Below are 25547 nucleotides of genomic sequence, written 5' to 3'. Positions count from 1 at the left end.
CTATTTTTTTTTCCTCTTTCCCAAAGGAGAAGTTAATTAATGTGTTAATGCAAGCCTCAATAGTAGTATTTGTTTCCGGTGTTCTACCTGTCTCCAGGATATAATGAAAGAGATGCAGCATGTAATACAGCATGAAAATATTTGACTGAGTGGTTTTAAGGCAGTTTAAAAAGCCTGTTGATCTAATCTTGTGTGCAACTTCTGGATGACCCCATGTGCATTAATGCAGTGGTGAGGTAGATTTCAGACATTAGGACTCTGGCTAGTCTTGAAGAGACACTCAAAACCACAGGAGGATAAGTTATTGTTCAAGGTTTTTGGTTCTCTAATGAGCAGGATGAGATGGGCTCTGTGTGTAGTAGAAGGTATCTGAGAAGTAACATTAAAAGTGCCATAAAGTGTGAAAACAGTTAGCTTCTATGTTAAATGACCCACATTTTTTTTCTTCAATTTCAAATTGATTTAATTTTTTATAGTGTTATTTTTAATTTTTCTCTTGCATTTCTCTTCCTTCCTCTCCTTTAACAGAATAGGTGAGTTTTCATGTTTTATATCTAGACTTTCCCTTATTTCCTTGGATGGTTGTTTTTTGTCTTTATCTATGCCTTTTATGAAAGCAGGAAGCTGCTTGACCAAAATGTGATGGTGTCAAATCTTTTGATGTTTTAATCATGTTTGCCTTGTGGTTATTCTGCAGGTCTTTTTCTCTTCCTGATATAACTGTAGTTTTCACCAACAAGTTTTGTGTTGCTTTCTCTTTATGTTTTTCCCCAAAGGCAAGGTAGGACTGTACTTCCTACACTGCTGGCCTGGCGCCCCCTCCCCCCCCCCCCCCCCCCCCCCCCCCCGCCAAGAGTTGAAACTTCATGCATCCCATAAAAGTAGTGATTAAGTCATGCCTTTTGGATTCTTGCATTGGCACATGCTTTTGTGGTTGATTGAAAATGAACTTTTTGTTTTCACTGCTTTTATCACAAAATCTGTGCAAATGTTCACCAGTTCAGTGCTAGGCATCCTGCGTGCTTTTAGTGATTGGAAAGTTTCTTCCTTCCACTGAGTTAAAGCAGTATGTGAATACTCATCCTAAGCAAGGTGAATAGCTTTAGTAACTTCCGTAAATACCAGTGTAGAGGAGGCACAAGTGCTTACATCTATGAAATTCCCCCGTGCTCCACTGACAGGTTAAGATACTCACTTGTATGTTGCTTAAAACAATTTCTTGGTAACTTAGGAAGTTTTTTTCCTTGTCTTTGTATATTTCTGTGCTGTGGTTTACACGACATCTGAAAGTGTCAAAATGACTACTCAAGACATAGTAAAAGGATTTTGGAAAATTTTGTAGTGAACTCCTAAAAAAAAAAAAAAAAAAAAACATCCAATCTCTGCCAGAAGATTTCAAAACCGAGTCAGTCTGGTTTTGGCGCTCTCTGCAGCATGCTGTTTTGTGGCTGACTGTACTAAGATGGTATATTTGACAGTGAATTAACTTCTCCTGTTGAGTCATCTTCCTTCCTGTTGCGTGTTTGAGGGAGGCCTTATTTGCCTGGTTTGTAACTCTCTGTCTGATCAAAATGTGTTAGACGGATTGAAATGTGTTAGACTTCACCTTTGCCCTTGATAACTATTGCACTGACCAGGTGCTAAATGGGCCCTGGCTAAGTGATTTCAGGTGGGGTAGGTTTCAAGCCAAAACTGTGCAGTGTGACTCTTCTTACATTCTTCTTTAAATCCCCTGGTGCATTGCTTTCCAGGTGTGAGCAGTCCTGCAAATTTTGGAGACTAGGAGAGCAGGAGCTGGAAAAGCCAGCTTGCCCTATGTAGTTAGTGGTCCTCTGCAAAACAGCCCTGGATCTGACACAAGACCAAGTGACAAGTCTAACATGTAGCAGTTGTGTTGGTTAGCTAATACCATCCAAATGTTTATAAGAGTTTTTTCATATTGATGCTTATACTGATATTCAGGCCTGTCCACTACAACAGTTTCTTAGACTTGAGAAAGCAGTAGGGTTGCTGTAAACCCTCAGTTTTTTAACTCTGCTTAAATTTCATATAGATGCCTGTAAGGCAGAGCTAAGTTGCTTGGTGAACTCTTTGCTATACACAGTATTAGTACTGTGTTTTCTGATGTAGGAAGATTGTTTCTTTGCAGAGCTTTTGTTTGGGTGAGAGAACTGGAGATATTACCACACATTAGTGTTGATTAACATTCATGGTCTTCAGCTGCCTTCCAAGGTTTCTTTATTCAGTGCCACACATTCAAAGTTCTGTAATTTCATTGCAACTGAAAAGAAGGTTAAGCCTACTGAGAGTTAGCTTTGCTAATCCAGCAAACTTCAAAACATTTTTTTCCCCTAACCTTTTCAACCTTTAACATCTGATTTTTATTTTAAGCATCAACATTACTGTCATTAAATACAAATCTAGGATGCTTATTGAATAACAATGAAGCCATTTTTGTTATTTGGTTTATTGTGTGAGGTCAGAAGTTTGCATGTTTATCTTGGGGCGCAGTGTGAGCTTCAGAGTTTTGATTGGTTTCTGACCACAAGAGAGATTAATAGGATGTGCTGACATGCTGCAGGTTCAGATTAAGAGAAAGCTTTCATCTTGTTTTGCAGTTTCCTTTATTCAGCTTTTTTAATAGCAGAGTTACCTATTTTACCGGGGTTTTTTTCACAGTTTTCCTGGAGCTGGAGAAATGTGGATTTTCTCGAAAGAGACCTTTTCTATACCTGTTTGCTCCACAGACCCGATCGGAAGCGGAGGGATGTGTTCCGAATCGCAAATGCCACTTTGGCTACTCGAAACAGGAATGCGACTGGGACAGATCACTTCACCAATGTTTCTGATGCAGAGGAGAGTGAGGTGGAATACCCGTTCTTTGAGACCAAAGTGGATGGCAAGGAGAGAACTGTGATCTCCCATCTCCAGCCTTTTACTCTTTACCGCATTGATATTCACAGCTGCAACCATGAAGCTGACACACTTGGTTGCAGTGCTTCCAACTTTGTCTTTGCAAGAACCATGCCTTCAGGTATGCCCTCACAAGTATAAAGCTTTGTTTTGTTTTATGGGGAGAGATCAGTCTCAGGGAGGACAAACTCTCCAAAAACAGTTAGAAAAACATTAAGATATAATAAATTATATGCAAGAAAACAAATTGGAAGCGTATAAAGATCTGTTACAGTAGTTGAATGTCCTTGCTTGGTCTCTTGTGTGTACTGCATGATACATATCAAGTCTGTCCTGTGACCTGGAGAAAGGTAGAGGTGTGTGCATTAACTACCAAGGTAATTATGAGAGAATCCATTTCCCAGTGATATAGGTGAGACCCACAGACATGGTGGGTTGAAAGGTTTTATTCTTCAGTTCCCTGTATGCTGAATGGAGAGGGGGGAACATTTCTCTGCTAATGCTTATAGTTTTGCTGTGTTCACTCTGAACTGTTTGCAGATGTTAGTTTTGCTGGTGGGAATGTTTGCCAAATGTTTCTTCTGTCACAGAATGGCCATGCATTTGTCCAGCCTGGAAACAGGAGGAGTACTGTGTTGCTTTGTGCCCAATCGCCAGCATCTAGCGTACTTCAAATAGGAAGCGTTGAATACTGTACTCATGTTTGGGACTTTTACAGATTGTACTACTTCTGAGAAGAATAGAGATGATTTTAGTGCAAGCTCATATGCATCCAGCAAAGAGCTTCTGACTCCAGCAGATGTGTGGGAATATTTGATGCAGAATGGTAGCAATTTTGTTTTGTTTCTGGAAGGAGAGACTATCATAATCCAGATCCAGCTGTGTCAGTAAAAAAGCAAAAAGTATTGCTTATTTCAAGGAAATAAGGAAATCTGTGAGATCAGGGAAAAGGAAATAAGTGTTCCCAGATTTTTAGCACATGGCTTTGAAAATTACAGGCTAAAGAATTCTGTTTTCGGCTAAAGAATTCTGTTTTCTTCTAAACCTAACAACTGTATTTTTGAGAAAGTGGTCTTTTTTCTTTGACTGAAACAGTCTTTGTATTCCTGTTAAGTTTTGAATAAGACATAAAATTATCAGGAATGAAATAGGGATAAAGCAGTTCCTGAATTGCTGATGAGACTTGGTTTTAAACTGTGACAGATTTCCTAAGACTGGCTGTTTTAGGAAAGGGATGTCACTGGGGTGGATTTTGTGTGTTTACAGCCATTTGCAGACAGGTTGCTGTTCACAGCCGTTTGGTGGGAATAGCTGTCTGCACTGTTTTGGTGTAGTGGAAAGTTTGGAAGGAAGAACCAGATGCTGATAATCAGGTTTTTTGGCACACAGAGCACAGTGACTAACACGGAGCCCGTACCTGGTGAAGCTGTATACACTGCACTGTTGTTCAGGCAACCAGCAGTTCAGACTCCACTAGTCTCTCCAGCAAGCCTCTGGCCAATGCATTTTGTTCTCTGGATCTCTGAATAGCACTTACTGCAATGCTTTGATACCTAAAGAATAGCACGAACCATTTATTTTCTTCAATTGTTGCGTAAGTTCCTGTTTCACTAATAAGTGGTGTTCTCACATCACATGTAAATATTTTACAGAGGGAGCAGATAACATTCCAGGAACAGTAGCATGGGAAGCAAAAGAAGAAAATACTGTCTACCTGAAGTGGTTAGAGCCTGCAAATCCAAATGGGCTGATACTAATGTATGAAATCAAATACGGGCAGCATGGAGAGGTGAGGATTTGACATTTCTCTGTTAAGAGTTACTGCTTGTAACTAATTTATACACAAAATGGGATCTTTCTTAACATGCTTCTGTGCAGTGCTGCAGACCCAAGATACAAATTGTGATTTCAAACACCCAGCACCAACCAGCATGCCATTCCTTTGTTTTGTTTATTTCGACAGTTTTTGAATTCCACATATCTCCTTAAGATGTTTGAAGAAAAACTGATCAGATGGGGCTTTTAGTTAGAAAAATTAGCTTATCCTGCAACTATATTGTTTTCTCAAGAATGAAGGAATGTGAAGATATTAACATGAACAGTGAATTGCTTTTTTTCTTTTAGGAGAAGCGTGAATGTGTTTCCAGACAGGAATACAAGAAGCTTGGAGGAGCTAAACTAACTCATCTGAACCCTGGAAACTATTCTGCTAGAGTTCAGGCCACTTCGTTAGCTGGGAACGGGTCATGGACTGAGCCAGTCTCTTTCTATGTGCAACCCAAATGTAAGATGAATGTTTGTTGGCTGTGTCAAACTGGGGGACTATTGCCTTTTTAATAATTCTTGATATTTACATATGTAACTGGGCGTATGAGCCTCTTGCCTATTCTCTGAATACTTCTCTTACTTGCTGATGCTTCTTTGGGAACTCCTCTCTTCCATTTTCTTGGCAAGTGTTGACTACCAGGAGGTGTATCTGAGGTGTGGTCCTTTTCTTGCATGCATTGTATATAGATATGAGAGGTACAACCAGGTGGTGGGTGTGTAGAACACACTACTGTGGCTTTCTGTGATGTACAGCTATGTAGGGGATGTAATGTTAGCCATAACAACATGGAGTTGGATTGTACAGAATCTGTGGTAATAAGGCAAACCTGCTTTAAATTGCAAAACAATTCAAGAAACAAATAATTTGCTTAGGGTTTTGGCTGGCAGGTTTTTTTAAATACCAAGGTGCTTTTTCATATGAGCTGTTCTGAGTGATATTTGATAAAGATAACATCCTGACAAAAGGGTGATGCTGGTCCTGACAATGGGAGTAATTTATATTTTGGAAGAACACCACCATAGTGTCCACAGAGACCCTCCCAAGAACTTCTGCATTTAGTTGTAGAGCAGATGTATACACAGAAGACTGGAACTCCATCTGTTATTCCTTTTTGGTTTTCTAATTGCTGGACTTTGAAGAACTTGAAGTAAAGAGCCGTGTGTGTGTATTCTGAATATAAGTATAAGCAATTGCAAGGTGAACAAAAGGTAGAAAAAAGATGAATATACAAGTGAACAATTACATATTGTTCACTGAGGAGTGCAAGTCCTTAAGCATAACTTGTGAAAACAAACTCCAGGCAGACACTGTTCTGTACAAAATTAATGCTTTTCACTGTTTGTTTTCTTGTTCCACTCAGGAGTCAGGGAGTGTTTCTGAGTACATTTTTCCACATCAGACATGAAAATGAGTACTTTGATTTCTTCCCTGTATGGAAATACACCGAGTGTGTTTTGAATGTTTCTTTGTTAATGGAGATTTTATAGAAACCCTGATACAATTGTTTTCTTGTTGGTTGCAGCAGCAAACTATGGAAACTTCCTGCACTTGATAATTGTGCTCCCTATTGCTTTCCTGCTCATCATTGGGGGATTACTAATAATGCTGTATGTCTTTAACAAAAAAAGGTGAGTTGTATATGCTTGTGGTTAAAACTGCAGAAGAGAAATGTTTATTTTCAAACCTGTGCCCATGGAGCAAGTTAGAAATTGAAAAGGGAAATGGCATTCAAAGGACTCGAGAAGCTAAAGTAGCTTCTGTCTTGTTGGTGTGTAAAAGGAGGCAGTTTAGAGTTACCAGCAAGCATCTGGCTGCTGCTTGAGATATGAAGAGGCTTTTCATTACAGTATCATGTTTGAGAGGGAAGAGGAAGGCTTGTCAGGAATATATCCACTGGGACAACGATGGCAGACACTGGACCTATATAATCAGAAGATTTGACTGAAATATGGGTCAACATAAATCATGAAAACTTAGTTCTATTTAGATTAATTTGATTTCTTGCAAATTCTAGAGGTTTTTTGAAGTCTTCCACTTAAAAAATTACGTTCTGGACAGAACAGTCTAGGGGACTGTTCTATTGATTTGTTTTCCTCAGTTTTGGGTTTTTTGTAACTAGTAATTTATTTTTTTTATTTAATTGAAATACATAATGAGAACTTAATAGAAGTCAGTGCAAATGTTCAGCCTTACAACTTTCTAGGTATGGAGTTTTTTTATTACACTTACAGTAGTAACAGTTCTCCTCAGGCACTCCAGAAAGGACTTTCTATCTAGTGAAGTACCATACCTGCTTGGCCTTCCCTTGGGCTTTTGTAGGTGAAATGCCTGATTACTCATCCTTCTTTAAACTGTTGTTCTAGCCCACAAGAATGTTTTGTCTTTGATTTTCTGAGGTCTGGTGAATAATTTTATTTTCACAGCCTGCCTCCTGCAAGAGCTCTCACAGTGCCGAATAAATATGTCTAATTCTGAAAATCACCCCAGTAAAATTGAGGGGGGCGGGATGTGTGTGTGTTTTTAAAATAAAATAATAGAAGCACTTATAAAATAGTTGAATGGAATTCCCCATTAAAAACAATCTTGCCCTTTGCTAGATCACTTCTCTCCCACAGTAGAGTAGATGATGTTATAAAGTATGTTCTCAGCCACATGTCGCCTGGGTGTACCACCATACAGCTGCCTTTCTTAAAGGAAGTTTACCCAGCAGCTAAAAGTACCTTGTGTTTACACTTTTCTGGTGCTGATTTGGTATAGAGAAGACTGCAGGTTTCCTGGGAAAGTATTCTGGGCTGTTTTCCCATTGATTATGTGAGGTAGAATGAGAACTTGGTATGTGCCCTTTGAAAAGCTTTCCACATACAGTAAATAATATTCTGTGTTTGAGCAAATGGTGGAAAAGCTGTAGAAGAAGTGGTCTGAAATTTACTTAAGTTTAAAGATTAAAAAAAAAGAAAAAATATTTCAACAGGAACAGTGACAGACTGGGCAATGGAGTACTTTATGCATCTGTGAACCCCGAGTACTTCAGTGCTTCAGATGGTAAGTGTGGCCTTACACTTCTGATGCTTTTACTTTCATATATATATATATATATATATATATGAAAGTATATATATTTGTGTCTGACTTTGAAAGGTGTGAAACTCTAAAAGGGGTGTTGTAAAACCACTTTCCCTCTTTTTTTTATTAGGACAGCCATGGAATCCATCATTGATAATAAGTAAATGTCACCTGTCTATTGAATCTGGGGAGTTCTTAGAATTTTTCCTGTAGTTTATTCAGCTGAGGCAAATGTGGGGACATTAGTTTCACTTTCAGATTATCATCTGCTCATCCAGTGATGTTTTCACTGGAATGAAGGAAGAATTAATGAATTTATGGTCTTTCATGTTTGCCCTTTTAAGCCCTATTATGACCTATTGGATCAAACCCACTGCTTGTTTCTGTGTACTTCTCATGTGGAAAATAGTTAACACTTACAAAAAGCAGTACTGTCTCCTCAGTATCTCCTACTTCGTATCCCAATAAAACTCCAACAACTTTTCACAGTTAGTCATATGCAGAAATTTTGTGTTAAAATGAGCAGGGATGTTTAATGTAATCCATATTTGGTTTTCTTAATATCTGGAGTGTAGATAAGCCCATCTTTCTCTAGCTGGCAAAACATTTTTTTAAAGCTGGTTTCAAACTGGTCTAATATATTTGTGACTGATGTATATACTTGGCAATGACAATATTTAGAGGTTTTAGACTATGACAGTGTTCAGATCCCAGCTGGTATATTTGTGTTGAGTGCTTTGCTAACAATGAAATAATTGTAGTTCTGAAGTCAGGTATGGGGTTTTGGGGGGACATCTTTAATTTCTTACAATTTTCTGTGGGAGACACAATATGGATAGTGCTCAAGTGTTTAAAACCATCCAGAAAATAAAAATTCTTTAAAACAAAATTGCTGTACTTCACTATCACAGCAGGTTGTGCCTGCTGATGGTGTAGATGAACTTCTTGCCAGTTCTTGTGTTGGCTGTCCCTGAGCAGCAGCAGGAGCCGAGTGAGCATGGCAGTCCAGGGATCCTCAGCTCTGCATCTCCAGAAAGCCTGTGGGCTGTGATTGCTGTGGAATAGAGAACCCTGGAAATTCAGCTTTCTGGCTAAATGAATTGCTTTAAAAAAAATAATACAATACAAAAAGCCACGATGTTCCTACTGGAACCCTACTTGCTAGATAATTAATCGCTGCCCCCCACCCCCGCCCTGAGGTGTGGTTGTCTGTAATGAGCATGTGCCCATACTGTACAGATTATGTACATGTGGAGCTCTTCAAGTGCAGGAGAAAATTAGAATGTCAGCTGAATTTCCTTGAGGTATCAGTTCTTCTATTTATGGTTTAATTTGGTGCTATTGCTGTAGACTTCTTGCTGGAATAGTCTTTCCAAAAGCCTCCAGGAGGCTCATGGGTTTAGCCAGAGTGGCAGCGGACTATTTTACTGTTATTTTTTTCTAGTGGCACCATTAGGGATAAAGGTTTGTCAATGTTCATGCTATAATCCTCTATTTTTGCATCCTGTCATATCACCCATCCAGAGCATGTGACACAACTGTCCCCTCCTTTGGTGACTGATAGGCGGCAGCATCAGTGACTACTCAGATGTCTTCTTGCCTGAGGCAGTACTCCCTCCGGGCAGTCACCTTCTGAGATCTCTCTTCTGCCTCAGATCAAAGACTTGCAGCAGCAAGCTCTGCCTTTACTGATGCAACAGTATGTGTGCAAGTGATCAGAATAGTTTCATGCAAAGAGCCTACTAGATCAGAGAGTCTGCTTTCCTCTAGTCATAAAATCAATCTATTAATAGAGAATATAGCAGACACTAAGCTGATACAGATGATCAAGTATGTTTGATGCTGTCTGGAAGAATTAGAAAAGCAAGGGTCCCAAGAAAAGTTCAAGCTAAAGTATTGATTCAGGCCTCTTCCAGCCTTGGTTTTGTGCTTTGAGGTTTATTTCTATCCCATTATGTCAGTACCATAGTGAGGCCACTTCAGGTCCATCTACACATTTCTTTAAGATTTATTTGTATGCCAAGCATCTATCTATCTCTGTATGGAAAAGACGGTGGACTATATGCGCACATCATGTAAGGTCTCGGCATTGTGTATAGTGTTTTTTACAGTAAAACCGTTTGGGTAGTTGGTGTTGTAAAGCAGTGAGTGATCGCACTACTTGCAGAAGTGGAACATCATGGCCTGTTCTCTCTCTCTCCTTAGTGTATGTTCCAGATGAATGGGAGGTGCCCCGTGAGAAGATCACCATGTGTCGGGAGCTTGGGCAAGGCTCCTTTGGAATGGTGTATGAGGGAATAGCCAAGGGAGTGGTGAAGGATGAGCCAGAGACCAGGGTGGCCATAAAGACTGTCAATGAGTCTGCAAGCATGCGTGAGAGGATAGAGTTCTTAAATGAGGCCTCAGTGATGAAGGAGTTCAATTGTCACCATGTGGTAAGTCATGAAAATGTAACAAGGCTGTGATTCACACAGCTGTGTTGCTTATTGGCATGAGGGTGTTCAGGGCATGTCTTCACTGACTGAAGCAGGAACTTGGGAGTTTTAGCTTCAACTCTGTGCAGCTTTATAATCTTACTGCGCAACAAGGGTCAGAGAGTGGAACCACATCTACTTTCAGACATTTCCCACAGGTTCACGGGTGTTTGGGGCTACATAATGGACATGAATAAATGATACTACAGTTCAGTTAGCTGTATTTGTAATTGAATGTTTGTTTTGCCTCTTCCAGGTTCGGCTGCTTGGTGTTGTTTCTCAGGGCCAACCTACGCTGGTTATCATGGAGCTGATGACACGTGGGGACCTCAAAAGTTACCTGAGATCATTGAGGCCAGACACAGAGGTGAGTCATGAATTGCTGGATGTTTATTTCTTTCTTCAGTTAGAATCATCTTGAATGAAACAGTGTCACGTTGGAAGCAGCAGGCAATCAGCCTTTCTTGCCCTTCTCCTTAAGCCGTAAGAACAAAACATGAGCTGCTCTGTGATCTGCAACGCCTTTTTTCATGAGGCAGCTATTGCAAATAGCCCAGTGTACTGCATGGAATAGGTCCCTTCTTGTGTTATTGAGTCCTGTTTTCCAGATTTGAATTAAATCTCTTGTCTAATCTAATTTCTCATCAAGATGTTAAAAAAAAAATTGGCTAGTTGAAGCATGCATGTTAGGATAATTGTTTCATGTTGTATACCCTGCCTGTTGCCTCTGTTGGCAAGTACAAATCTAATAGCTAATAGGCAGACTCTAATATGTAGTCCATCAGTCTTAACAGCTAAAATTGCCACATATGATACAGGGTCTGAAGGATAAAGTTGACACATAGGTCACTTGCCACTGAAATCATAGTAGACTATGTAGAAAATGAGCTCAGCAGTTTTTGCCCTTGATCTAGAAATTCTGATGTGAATAACTGAAAGGAACAGAACAGGAGCACAGTATGTGCAAAGGAGAATGAATATGGTATAAATGGAGGGCATTGCATGTAGCATGAGGATAATGCTTAAGTGATTGGATACAGAAAACAATCATACTGAATACAACATTCAGAAAATACCAGTATGACTATGGACTGAGGGCTTGACTAGCATTTATGATTAATAATGTTTCAGGTTATATTAAATAGTTTTGGTTGAATTCAACAAACTTCATAAAAAGGGACAGTGACTTTATATAGAACTTCACAAAATGATGAGCTCTGTACGTGGCTTTTCTGTCTTGTATGCTGGTGCTCTTTAAAGCAGTCTGTGGTAGGCCTGTGCCTGAATTTCCTGTCTTCCTTGATGGGCAATGTAAAGAGTTGAGCAAAGTCTTCTGAGGACCTGTATGAGGGGGAAGGCAGGATACTTCAGTAAGGTCTGGATGGAGGGTTTGCCTGATAAACTGGCTTTACCCGTACTTTAACCATGCAGCTCCCATACCTCTCTCTTGTTCCTGGGGATTCAGTTCTCATTGGTCCTTCTGGGCTTTCTTGGTTGTATCATCTTGGCTCCCGTAGGGTATGTTGCATTCAGCACTTGAGAGCCTGGAAGCAGTGGGTATGGCTCATTATCTCAACACAAAGTAGTACAGTTTGAAAGTGATGATGGGACTGGACATGAACACTTTCCATGGAAGGTGGGTAAGGGACCATTGAATCTCTGGATGGGGATTTGATCAAGTTCAGTGACTTGGTCTATGTGCTTTAGGATTTTTGTCATTAGTAGAATTCAGTGTAGGAGGCTGTGGTTTTGGTTACTCTGTCACTGATGATTATCCAAGGGGTGTAAAGTTTATGCAAATTCATACTGGTAAGGGATGGTGGGACTTAACTGATTGTGTATAAATACCTGAACTCCATCATCCATGAGATTGAGAGTGGCAGAAGCCATATATCGATGGATGCTAAGGAGTGAATTTGCTTCTGAAGAAATTGTCCGATAAGCTTTTCTCCTACTTGCAAACAGAAGTAATTCCAGAGACATCTGGTTATGGAGAACTGGGCAACAGGAAATGAAATCATTTAATACCTTCTGTTTGTTTGCAAAGATGGTAAAACAGTAGGAATCTCTTAAAATAAGCCCTCTGCTTTGTATCTCAGCACTTGTGTGGCACAGGAATGGACATTTCAACTCCATAGGTGTAAGATAATATCCTTATACCAAAAAGTCTTTCTGGCTTGTATTCCAGAAGGCCATAATAGAATGGCCTGTTATAAAAGATATTTGGGAGTTCTGTTTGTAACCCAGCTTGATATGGCCAGTTTTCCCACTAAGCAGATGCTATGGTGTATATAATAATGAGATTCTGTTTAGCCTGGATCACGTCAGGCTGAATTGTGATGAAGAGATTTTTTAAAAAATTTTTTAAAGTGTGTTACAGTTTGATGTAGAAATAGTTACTTATTTGTTTCCCCCTTACCTGTTTTGTCTTCTTAATCTTGCTCAGAATAATCCTGGCCAGGCACCTCCAACTCTAAAGAAGATGATTCAGATGGCAGGAGAGATTGCTGATGGGATGGCATACCTCAACGCCAACAAATTTGTTCACAGAGACCTTGCTGCGAGAAACTGCATGGTGGCAGAAGACTTCACAGTGAAAATTGGAGGTGTGCTTTCTTGACTTTCACACAAACAAAAAAAATCATCCTGAAAAATCAGTCTTAGAAGGCATTTTAATTTTCTGAAAGATGCTTGAAAGACCTTTTAAAACTTAGCTCTAGTTTAAATTTCTGCAGAATTAAATATGTTCCTTATGAAGGCTTGCTGTGATTTAAGACCTGTGAGCAGTCAACACTGATTTGAAACTCTTGGAATACCTCTACTTGCTGCTGTTCCAGTGAGGAAATAGTATAGCGTGTGGGTTTAAAAAGAGCGAGTGAAGCAGTGATTTGAGGTGCAGATGCTGCAGACATCTGGGTGGATGGCATAGTTACCAGTAGTGTGTCACTTGCTTTTCTGTTAATGCGCAAAAATAATTCCACCTCCTGTTTATTGATTCAAGAATTAAGAATTTTAGGATTATTTTAATGCATATCTGATTTGGAAGTGGAATGTAAGGCTTGACTTCAGCTGGGTGCTTTCCAGTCTGAACTGGAGTTCTGCTTTCCAGACAGCAGAATGGCTTTTCTTCTGCTCTGCTGTTAGAACACCACTTTATCTTCCCTTCACCATCCCTCTAAAATAGTGTCAGATGAGTTTTTTCAGACTTCTCTCCAGAGAGAGTGATTTTAAGCTTTTGGCTGTTTTTGAGTTGTGCATATTAAAATAACATGTATAGCAGCAGCCTTCTGCTGTAGGAAACTAATTCTTTTTCTCTGAGCTTAACTCAGCTATTTTGATAATTTGTGTAAGTAATCCTGTCATTTGGGAGAAAGAAAAAATGATTTCATTTTGAGTCAGTTAATTAGGAAATAAGATCTTTGGGGGATTTTATGCATTTTCTGCAGGTTTGGGGGAAGTCAGCCTGAATCCTTCCCATGCTGGTTTTCTCACTCCTCCTCCCCCCACCAGCATGTTTTACAACTCTTTGAAATGAAGATGGTGCATTTCTTCCCTTTAACATGGTACATGGTTACCCTGAAAGCATTTTGTTAAATATGCTGCATTGCTGTCATTTAGGTACCAGTATTGAAAATCTCTTCATGCAGAAACAGTTTAGGAGCATCTTGACTGGAACACACCAACTCAGACTGTTTAGATCTCAGAGGAGGAGCTTTATGCTACACTGTCCTGTGCTCTTTGAATATCTGTTTCTTATTTGCATTACATTTTTAAAGAATTTTCCATTCAGCCAGGATAAAGTCACCCTGGTGTGTGGGAGTGATGGAATAGCTGTACAGATGGGTTTTTTAGTCATAAATCACTGAGGGTACTAGTGTCTCTAGCAGACCAGGAATGAGAAGGAGCAGTGGTCCGTCACTCATCCAAGTGGTAATAATGGTAATAATGACATCTGTAGACTGGTAATAATGACTGTGAGAACTGGAGGAATTCTGTCCTTTTTTCACTCTGCTTTTCCCAGAACAAAAGAGGCAGCTACAGGTCTGTATCGATAAAATGGATTTTGCCCTAGGTCTGCTGTGTTAGCAGACAGCATTTAATATTAGTAAGAGATTTGATGCCACCTGATTAATTAACTTTTTGGTTAGTGTATGAAAACATACTAACTGGTTTAAATAGGCTAGTCGAAGACCCAGCAGTTTTGTGTGCACCAAGCTGATTGTACAGAAAAAAAATGCTGGAATCTCCTGACTGTAACTCAGACTTATGAGTATTGTTAGATGCAAGTCTTGCAAATGCTTACGTATTTACAGCTAAGGACATGCGTATAACCTGAAGTATGTCTTTAATATTGGTCTGTGTTAGTCATAAATGAATAGCCTAATCCTCTAGCATTTGAAATGGAATATTATACAGGAACTGGATATTACCTTTGGAGAGAGGATAAAATACGAGAGGAGCATTCCTCTCAACATATGAAGTTCTTCAATTAAAGACAATAGTATTAAGTACTAAAGGAGCTCTTTACACTCTTTAAAAAGAAAAGAAAAGCATTGAATTCAGAGAACAGATCTGTAAATTATATGACCATCAGAATTCTTAGCTTACTGCAAAGCTTGAGCATAAATCCTGGAACTTTTCATATTAATATATTTAAATCAGTCAGACTTCTCACCCACTGAAGTAAATGGTAAAATGGTCTGTTGTGTTGTTGGGAGGGAAGCTAACCAATCCTAAGGCAGCAGGTAAAGTGCCTGCAGAGTAAGGTGTCGTGGTAACAGATAGCAGATTCTTTGCACCAAACTGTGATTCTCTGCTAGCTACAATAGCTTGTTGTAAGGGGAAATGCTCATCATTTTATCATGCAAACTGAAAACATTTATACCTTCTAGATTTTGGCATGACAAGAGATATCTACGAGACAGATTATTATCGTAAAGGAGGGAAAGGTTTGCTGCCTGTCCGCTGGATGTCTCCAGAATCACTGAAAGATGGAGTCTTCACAACACACTCCGATGTCTGGTAACAAAAAAGGGACTCTGAAAAACTGGTTTAGCCCCTCTTCTTTCTAGCCTCTTTTCCTTGTTGTAGTAGACTTAACTAAGTATACTGCTTTTCCTGTCTCTTTTTCCACTGTGAAGCATTCTGCTTTGTATTTCATATTTCCATTGCAAAAACAAAAACTCTTGAGGTTAAATTCTGCTCTCAGAGAGAGCAGAATTAAATGGATTTCCAAAACGGGAGGTGGCGGCGTGTTTCCTGGTGTGGGTTGTAAAATCAGTTGTGCAGTGAAAAACATTACCTTCACCTGGAAGAGCAAGTTGTCATTTTTCAAATTGCCCTCCTTTAAGAAAAGCATTAAAAGTTGCCAAGAATAGAGAAAAGTTCACAGTGCTGACCTGCTTTTCTATCAAAACCTTCTGTGTAAATAATTCTACTTTCACGCAGATGGTTTGTGTACACTAGCAGGTTTTTTCTTTGGAGTTCTCCCTTGTGTATATCCTTCTCCATTTGGAACTTTGTTTGCTTGTTTTATATAGTGCAAGATGCAGAAATAGGTTTTTCTTTAAAGCACATTGCCTAGCTGCTGTATCTGTGAAGTTATTAATAGAGGCCTTCAGGAAATTTCAAAATACACTTCTTAGAAGAAATAATACTCTGGAACAATTCTCCCCCCACCCCCCAAACTTTTGCAGATAGGTGGGGAGGACTTGGCAGAACATTAACATGTACTGGCAAAACCTCTACTCTGTCTTTTATGGTTCCTCTGCCTTCCTAACAAGATGTTTTTACTGCTGATCTGTTACAGAATTGGCAGCTGATTGCCTCCAAATGTCTAGAAGTCGGTAGGAATGATATTTTAGTAGTAAACTGCATTTTCTTTAAACAGCTTGAGGATTTTGGAGTCAGTGGACTGTGGTCCACAGCACCAGCTTTGAGTGAAAGGTTCATAAGAGTAATTATGTAGCAAGTGGAAAAGCAAAGCACCAGAATGCTGCTTAAAATTTTTTGCCTATGGTTAGTAACTTGTTTATGAATCCAGTACCCCTCAAACTTGGAAACAGATGAAAGTAACCACTTTGAGTTGAAATGGAAGCCCTGTATCAGCCATTTATCTAACGGAACAGCACAGACATGCTTTTGTCAGTCCTCCTGCAGTAAAAGAATTTGGGACTTGTAATGTCTTCACAAAGCAGACAGAAATTTGGAATGTATCACTAGAAAATCCCCAGATGTAGAACTGAATGAGCCTGGGGTGAAGGGCTGGCAGACCTGCCTCTTCTTACCACACAACAGTAACTTTAAAGTCCAGCTGTCATCTCCAGCCATTGTATCAAAAGCGGACTACAGCAGATCAGGTGTTCAGCTTTGGTGACGTACTGCACTTATTCCATGCATGCTTTCCTTTTAACCTATAACTGTTAAGTGACAGTATTGTTTAAACATAACTCAACTTCCAAACAAAAAAACCCCACAGATCTGACGCCAAATCAGTCATCAGAAGTAAATTGGTACTTTAGTTGTTGCAGGAAGGACGTGAATTCTCTCTTCAACGTTAACAAGATTTGGCATTCATCATCATTCAGTCCAGAGCAGAGTTGAGCAAACAATATTGCAGTTTATCAATGGGCCAGTCTGAGTGATGAAATACCCTAGCCAGAACTCACATCAAAAAAAGTAGCTTACTGATTATAAGGTTGGAAAACTTAAGAGGAGGAGGATTAACATCTGACAGATTTTTACTTGAAAGCATAGAGAGGAAAAAGGTTTTTTTATGGAAAGGAGGTCCACAGCTCTCTTCAGTATTTCAGACAGTTCCTCCATGGGATGGTTTGTCATCTTAATTGTTAGAAGTGACTTATTCTGAAATTTGGTTCACATAGTTGAGGTATTAAAAAAAAAACTGGTTTAACATGAGAAATAGCCAGTTGTTTAGAACATGTATACATTTGCATTTGCCATGTATCCACAGCTATAGATTCAGAAATTTCAATCAGAATTCCAAATGAAGTGGAGCTCGACTTTTCACTGTCATGAAATAATGTTTACTTGATCTGCTTATGGCTAAAAGGATTATTCTGGTTTACTTCTCAATAACTTTTAGACCAAACACTATGCACACCAGGAAAAACTACCTGATTCCTTGAATTGATTCAGTTTTTGAAGTTGCTTTATGTAAACCATGTAGCTTGGCTGTTTTGGGGGCCATTTATTTTCATCAAACAGTAAAAAAATATTGAGATTTGTTTTTCCTGCCTTTTTGGTAAGATATTGTGACATCTGGTTCCATGTTCTTCGAGATCAGTTTTAGAAGCCAAAATGTCAAAAAGACAAAACTGTGTGAGTGGTCAGAGTCCAAGATTTATAAGCTGTAAGGTGAAATGGCAAACTGCAAAAAGAGTGTCTGGAGGTTTTGAAGGGTGGAGCTTTATTTTAGCAATTCATTCTTTTATTGCTTTTCAGAGTGAAGAATGAGGTAATTAGACAAGACTGTTTTTGTTGTAGTTAGGGAAAGAGAACATTTTAAAATTAATATAATACTGTTCAGGGTGAGGGTGTATTTCTATAAATGAGTCTTCGGCATCTTGCATTCTTTCAGAGCTGGTAGTTGCCTTGAAGGAGCAACCTAAGTTTATTTGTTATGATAATATGACTAGTAGGTGCGCAACACTTATTATTATTATTCCTGCAGTGATCAAAGTAGCTTCAAAGGCACCAAAATGTTGAGTTGACCCTCTGTCCCTGCCTCCCCTGAAAGGCAAACAATTGCAAGTCTGTTTGTGGCTTCTGGCTCCAGATGCAAACCATTTTAGATCAAGTAGATAACTGAAAGATAAAACCACTCTACCATAACCAGCTAATAATACTGGACTCCTGTTTTCACAACAATACCCTATTGAAACTATGCTTTTTTCTCTTAAGCTTGACTCAGCATTTTAGCCACAGAAGACAAGACAGCATCTAGTTTCCTTTCTTTGCACAGCAGCTCTGAAAGTGGATGACTCTTTGGTGCAGGGCAGACAATTTGAGCCATGTCTGCTCAATAAACTACTTTTAAATAGAGTTATTTTTAGGAAGTGTCAATAGTTAGGTCCAGACTACCCAATTACATAACTATACTTATCTTTCTTCACCAGTAATCAATTCCTATTATTAGACAGACATACTTTTTCACTTTTACTGTCCTTTGTAGTAAATTGGAAGGAGCTAGAACCTCTGTTTCAAGAAGGGGTAACTAAGTTTCTCCTGGGGGCTTAAATGTTTTGCTGCTGAAGTGGCTAATTAGGGTCTTGGTACAAGAAGTGGGAGAACATTCACATTTCTTCCATGTCTTTTTCAAAAATTGGTTTTGTTGCTTGCTGCTGTATGTTGATGATCCTTCCTTTGCACCTTTGACTTAGAATGTGGAAGAAACCAAAGCAGAGGGATAAATGGAAAGTATTGCCCAAGAAATGTTTTTGTGCCTGGGGAATAGAGGTTGGTTTGTTTGTTTGCTTTAGTGGTAAGGCAGATGAGATGCACAGGTGTGGTGGTGTGCATTTGCTCTCTAGCTCTCGGCTTGCTGGAGCAGTAAGAGGAAAATGCAGCTTTTAAATTGGATTTGTGCGACTCGAGTATTTCTGATGAAAAGCAGCTTGCACTGGAATGAGAGCTTACAGTTCTGCATTACTGCCTTCTCAACTGCTATCAGGAGTGCCTGAGAGATGTTACATGAAGATTTTGAGTTTAGTTTTTTAAATGTACAGAATTTTTTTCTTGTTATATCTGTGGCTTGGGGAGGGGAGCTTGTCGAGCTCACTTTAACCAGTCTCTGCAACTTCTTCACCTGCTTAGAAGGTTTGATTCCTTGCACCCAGCCACACATGGATCTTTTTGCAGACTTTAACGATCAGTTGTCTATCCAGCCTGAGGTCCTCTGTACAGAAAGTACATAGATAGGAACAGAATTTTAAAATTTCTTTTTTCTTCCTTACCTGCATCTTTCCTTTTTCCCTCTCCACTGTTCTTTCCACCTCACAGTGCACTTGAAGTCTGAACTCAAAGCCATGGGAAAGGGAGATGAGCTGCGAGCTGATTCTCCAGGCAAGCTCACCACTTAAATCTCCTCTGAGTTGGAGGCTTCTGGTCAATGCAGTGAGCTTGCGGTGGCTTTTTTACTGATTGACCTGTACAGATCCAATGTAACCAAATAATGTTGGACAGCTGAATGATTATAATCATGACCAGCTCTGAGCTGTAGATTATGGTGTGAGAAATGGAGATGCAATATTACCAGTCTTTTCTTACAGAGGGCATTCTGAGAGTCATTCAGAAGTGGGAGCCTGTTTCTCACCATTGACTAGAGGTGTTTGAAATCAAGAGTCTCTTATGCTAGGTGATGTGGCTACCACCATAGCTGCATATTTTTGAGCAATAGGAATTTTTTGGTAAAAGAAAATACCCGTGGACACCTAGTGGTCACCATCATCTAAGAAAAATATCTTTGTAAAGATTGCTCAGCTTTCTAAAGTTCTGATTTGTTTTCCAGGTCTTTTGGTGTTGTACTTTGGGAGATTGCAACATTAGCGGAGCAGCCATACCAAGGCATGACCAATGAACAAGTGCTCCGCTTTGTGATGGAAGGAGGTCTGCTGGAAAAACCAGACAATTGTCCTGATATGCTGTAAGTGTCAGCAGTTACCACTGTTCTCTGTGCACAGTTAATTCTTCCTGATCCCTTCAAGGTCTGCTTCTGTCCTATCTACCAAAGGAGGGGTTACTAAAGAGTGGTAGTAATGTGAGGTGCTTCTTGAACAGTCTCTGTCAATCTAGTATTTTATAGTAGTTAGACATAGCAGAAAACAACTTTGCTTGTGGCCAGAATCTCACTTTGGGCTATCTCCTCTAATAAAGAAACAAACCCCAATCTTTGTGTTCCTGAATAAAATTAGACTTAATAAAAGCTCCTAAGTGACATTTGCTACAGCAGAAGACTTTGTGCCTAAATCTTGTCTCTTCTGCTTAAGGTAATTCTGTTGAGCATAAAAAGAACATAGGATGAGATTAAATGTATTGTGTGTAAACTCCGTGGAATTCAACTTTTTAGTTCAGCATACAGATAAACGGAGGTATTGGTCCTTTATCTGAAGCAGTGTTGGATCTGCTATTTCGGTCACAGTGCTCATCACGTAGAGATAAACAAATCTTCCCTGCTAAGTTTCCTTTCCTGTAAGCACAGAAAGTAGTACACAGAAAAACCTTTGCTTACCCCTAGAATCAATACAAAGCCTTGCAGCCGAGGAGGGCGTGGAATGCAGCAGGCTTCAGTTTTTAGCTTTACATTGTTGAAATACTTCTGCTGGCTTTTGTGTACAGCAGTTTCAGTTGTTCAGACTTTATTACTTTGATATACTTCCCAAACTGGCTTTTGGGAAGGAAATACTGTGTCTTGCAGTTATTGAAATTTTTTGGAGGCCCACAGAAGGGATACAATCACTTAAGGGCCTCAGCTGCTTGGGATTCTTAGGAAAAGAGCTTTTTTGGCTGGAGCACTGTCTTTGGTTTCAGATGACAGGCACTGTTGTTTTGTTGTTTGAGGGGGGTGGGTGGTATATGCAGGGGGAGGTGTAGCTGCCATGTGACTCCTCAGTTTCGCATTCTTTCCCTTCCACGATGCTGTGGAGAATTTCTGGCAGTCAGATTGACTGGAGATTGTTTAACATGGTCAGAGCTGTATAATGGAGGTGGGGAGTAGGCAGAAATGGGGGAAAAACAGGCTGTGTGAAGGGGTCAGCTCCCCGAGTTCATAGGAGGAAAAAATACCTCTAAAGAGAGAGCAAACTCAGCAAGAGATGTAGCATTAGATATTCCTCATTAGCCTAGGGCATGTGTGGTATGAACAGGGGGGCGGGAGGGGAGTGACAGCAAGAAGCTCTTTGCTGCTGCCCACCTGGCCCTTTCTCCTTCCTCCTCCTCCTCAGAGATACTTCTCTGCTTGCTGGGTGTTGCTACTGGGTGAATCCACTTTAGGGTAACTGGCTTGTGAGCTGGAGGAATTTGGTTAATGTCTGGCAGAGCAAATCTTTGCACCGGTGTATAACAGCAAAGGCCTTTTTTGTGCTGATTTTAATGAAGAAGCTGTTCACACATTAGTTATGACAACCAAGACTGTAGTCCAACATTGCAGAGGTGCAGAGTAAAAAAATCTTTTTAATTTAGCCCCTTCTCTCCATTAGAACAAGGAACAGCGCTGAACTCGGAACTAAGGCACATCCAGTTTAGTGGTGTCTTCATTTTTTTGGTGATACAGTGTGTATAAAACATCTTGACTCTGTCCAAAATAAAAAAAAAAAAAAAGTAAATTGAAAGCATTGACCTTAGAAGCTTATTGTGACTTGCTTTCGCTCCCTTTCAGCTTGTTTTGTCTTTGTATTAAGACAGACACCCAAGTCTGCTGAAATTCAAGTACGCTGTTGTAGGAATAACAGTAGGGAGCTCCAGGAATAACCTTCACCTTTTTTCTATGCACATACATTTGGCATTCAAAGAACCTATTTTGCGTTACTATAGTGCTTTTTTCTTTGCATGTTTTTGCTTCTTTCCCTGTCTTTCATCCCATTTGCCCAAGATGCTGTAAAGAGGCTGTGCAACACTCGGTAACCTTACAACTACTGCCAGTCTTGAACCTCGCATGTGTTGCTGCTGGCAGGCACAGAAACCTGGTCTGCAGGCAGGGTTCCTCTCCCCTTTCCAGCTGTCTGATAACCTCCTTCTCAGCATGGGATGTAACAAGAAAATTACTGAATGGGCAGAAAGGTGCTTGTAACAGAGTTGCAAAGAGCCCTGACATTGCAGGGATCTTGCCATGCATCTCCAGCATGTTTCAAGCAACTGCTTTGGCAAGCACTTTATGAAATCCTTTGTAAAATAGGGGGTCCTCTTTTTTGTGGAGGTTGCTAAAAGGTTCTGTTTAAAGACAGGTTTCTTGGCATGTCTGCCAGTGGAAGGTATTTTTTAGACAGCACAAATTCTTACTGGTGGAGACTGACTCATCTGTGATACTTCAGTATTAACTCACAATATTAACTCAAGATGTCCAGAAAGCAAAGTCCACCTGCTGCAGGGAAGTCAGTATACTTCTTGTGCTTGGTATTGTGGGAAACCAAGTGAGAAGGGGAGCCAAGAACTGCACTTCTGTGTATCTCATGTGGTAGGCTACAAATGCAGAGATACTTTTTTCTTCTTCTTTTCATTAATTTGAATTGGAAACAACTAAAATTATGGGCAGAACACAAATTTACCTTTCTGTAGACAGAGGTGAGTATGCTGAAATACAAAAACCTCCAGAACAAGTGGAAGAGGTAGACTGCTGTGGGGAAGCGAAGAATCTTGCTGCAACTGTCACCAAATCTACTATTTTTAACCTTGCAGATTATGTGAGTGTTGACACAGCCATGCACGTTCCAGCCACAGTACAGTAGTTTTCGTAAAGGCCTTTTATTGCAGGCCCCGACATGAATGCTACATGGTGCAAACAGTCTTGGACATTCCATCTCTCCTAAGACTGCAGTGCTAATAACGCTTGTTAGTGGCTGTGCTTTGCTAACCCCTGGTAGCAGCAAGTCTGTAGCTTTTAGATGGATCAGAGACCCAACGACACTTGAAGAACTGGAGAGGTTCTGTTCTGCAACTTGGTTGTATTGGCTGCCTGCACAAAGGGGGATTTTACGGCACAATTGTCTTGTGGCTCAGAGAGGTGGTAAATCCCTGTGAAAGGACTAAGCACAAAGGGGACGGTATTTCTTGAGGCTTTTTAGTCTTAACACAGGGTGAAACAAGACTCAGTTCTGTTTATGCTACACCCTCTTGGCATAGTTTGCATGGTTTTACAGACAGAACTATGCAATAAGACAGATGGTTCAATAAGATGGTGCCAGGAGAAGCTTTGCTGCTTTTCTTCTCTTCCTGTGTAATAAGTTATGTTTTTATGTACTATCATGGTTATGGCAGTGTTCATCAGGTGGTGGCTGCGTGGCAAGAAGGCTTGTTACAGCTGAAGCTCTCAGATAATGTGTTCACATGGGGCTTTTAAAAGTTGTGGAGGCTGGAATTCCATTCTGGTTTTGAAGCAGAATTGCTTCCCACATATGTATTGTCTATGACTAGGCTATTTATGCATTGCTGATTTTCCCTTTGTTCCTGGCGAGGCCTGGGTTAGAAACCAGGGTCTGCTGTGTAGAGGTAATGTCAGCATGTAGCAACAGCAGAATGGGAGAGGTCCTTTCACTTTTCCCCACCAAATCAAGTCTGATGCAAAGCACAAATGCACACTCAAATGGAATGCAGCTTCTATAGTAACTTTCCATTTTTTGTTTTTTACTGTCTCAGTGCAAAAAGTAACTCTGTTTCTGCTCAGTTCATTCAGCAAGAGATGCATGAGAGAGACTGGCTATTCCTCTATCTCATGACAATGCCTCCGACTTCCTTCAGCTTACTTGCCACCAGTCAGCAACATACTTTATAAAACTGCTCAGGTTGTATTAACAGGCTGTAAATTCTTCCATTGTCTACTGGAAAGGTTTTTGTTGTTGTTGTTTAAGATAATGTAAACAAGGTCTTTGAACCCACAAAGTTAAAAAGAAAAAAAGAAATACTTTTATGGGAACTGTGTAGGGTTTTTAAATCTGGAATGGCTTAAAAGAAACATCACATGTCCTTGTTTGTGCTGATGTCACATGCATTACTCCACTGCTTGTGGTATCTCCTTAGTATTGCCCTTAGGCCTCAGGGCAAAGCGCCAGCGAATATCCAGTGTTCTTGGCTCCAGCGAACGCTTCTATTCAGGGACGCAGCAGTCAGCTGGAAAGGAAACAGCAATGAAGTAACAGAAGTGGATTTTATATATTTATGTCTCAAGCTTTCCTCCTTGTTTGTGGGTGAGGGTATAGTGCAGTTTTATAGTTTAGGTTCACTTTCACTATCAAAGACTTTTTCAATACTCAAAAACAAGCAATAGTTTAACAGTGTTTATATGTCTACTTGCCTGTTACAATACAGTATTGAGTACTTGGGGAGTTCTCCCAGCACAGACCAGTTTTGCCAGCTTCTTTTCTGGGTGTCAGAAGGCCATGCTCAGGTGGCTGACTTTTGTTCATGCAGTTTTGCCAGCTGAGTTCTAACAGGAATATTTGTGACTTCAAAGGCACTTCAGTTAAGATTGCTTTTGCTTTGGTTGAAGCGCTCTCAGCAGTGTTTGCATCCCAAACACAGCAGCTTTTTCTGTCTCTTTGCTGTTTCACGTCAGCTGAGAACATAGTGCACCCTATGAGGAAATGCAACAGTATTTCCCAAGGAGCGAGTTGCTGGGGGAGGGGATTTCTTTGCTTTGGTTTTGTTTCAGGTCAGTGTTCCCAGACTCTCCAGCCCCCGCTGTGCGCAGCAATGCACAGCAACAGGCTTCAGAGTCCAGGGTTTTCCAGCTCGGTGACAGTCCTGTTGAAAGGTTTGTTCTAGAGCAGGGCCTCTGGAGACATTAAGACATTACTCTGTGATGGACTTAGGTGCTATTCAAAAAAGGAGTGAATTTTTGTTCATTTGGTTTTGTCTTTTTTTAAATTAAAAAATAATATAAAACCACTCCACACACTGATGCAGAGATCTAGTAAACTGCTGCTGGGGGGATAAGGCAGTGAGACCTAATTAAAGCATAAAATAGCATTGCTTGCTTACTTTCTGAAAATCTGTGGAAGTTAGGAAAATGGTGGTGTTGCTTTATAGAATCAAAACTAAAATTTTAGGTGACCTGGCTAAACTTACATGGGAAGGCTGGCAAAGGTGGGGAAACGAACCCAGACTGGCCACTGGACCAGGATGCTGGGCAAGCAAGGAAAGGGGGTCTGGCAGAAAAAGGGTGTCTTAATGGAACTGCAGGTCACAGTGCTGGCAGGTAAGTCAGAGGTGTGAAGGATTCTCTAGCACGTTACATTAACTGAAAGATGTTTGGTTTGGGTTTTTTTGTTGTTGGTTGTTTTTTTTTTTAAGATCCATTCTGATTCTAGCACAGAAAGTCATTTTGGCCAGTGTTGACTTCCTATGCACAGCATGTTTCTCTGATGATTGTGTTATTGTGTACACAGAGGATTGGCTCGAAGAATTAATGTGAATCTTCCTTTTCTTATTTAAATTTGTCCTATTGTGCTGTATTAGCAGAAGACATCCCTCTTCCACCTTCACAGACAGAGAAATCCTTTCTTATGTTGTGTTTAAAGCTCAGGGCAGTCTCTCAGGAA

At 40.1% G+C, this 25547-nt stretch overlaps 1 protein-coding gene across 4 annotated transcripts in view; it reads left to right on the top strand.

Annotated features, from left to right (window-relative positions):
* IGF1R (insulin like growth factor 1 receptor) overlaps positions 1-25547 on the top strand; it is a 195383-nt gene that overhangs the window by 161438 nt on the left and 8398 nt on the right. For 3 of the 4 annotated variants that reach the window (XR_007507444.1, XM_049811822.1, XM_049811825.1), the window contains 10 exons: positions 2748-3034; positions 4566-4702; positions 5038-5197; positions 6264-6369; positions 7713-7783; positions 10010-10239; positions 10535-10645; positions 12725-12884; positions 15171-15300; positions 19808-19942. Coding sequence is in view for 3 of the 4 variants with exons in the window: in XM_049811822.1 (XP_049667779.1) it covers positions 2748-3034; positions 4566-4702; positions 5038-5197; positions 6264-6369; positions 7713-7783; positions 10010-10239; positions 10535-10645; positions 12725-12884; positions 15171-15300; positions 19808-19942 (1527 nt within the window). In the remaining variant the exon portion in view is untranslated. The remainder of the gene's footprint in view (positions 1-2747; positions 3035-4565; positions 4703-5037; positions 5198-6263; positions 6370-7712; positions 7784-10009; positions 10240-10534; positions 10646-12724; positions 12885-15170; positions 15301-19807; positions 19943-25547) is intronic. The other variant, XM_049811824.1, reaches the window with a different exon arrangement.

This window comes from Accipiter gentilis, chromosome 10 (genome assembly GCF_929443795.1).
Source record: "Accipiter gentilis chromosome 10, bAccGen1.1, whole genome shotgun sequence".
In the NCBI taxonomy this organism is placed as follows: Eukaryota; Metazoa; Chordata; class Aves; order Accipitriformes; family Accipitridae; genus Astur; species Astur gentilis.
Note: the sequence above shows the minus strand (reverse complement) of the source record. Positions and strands in the feature narration are given on the sequence as shown.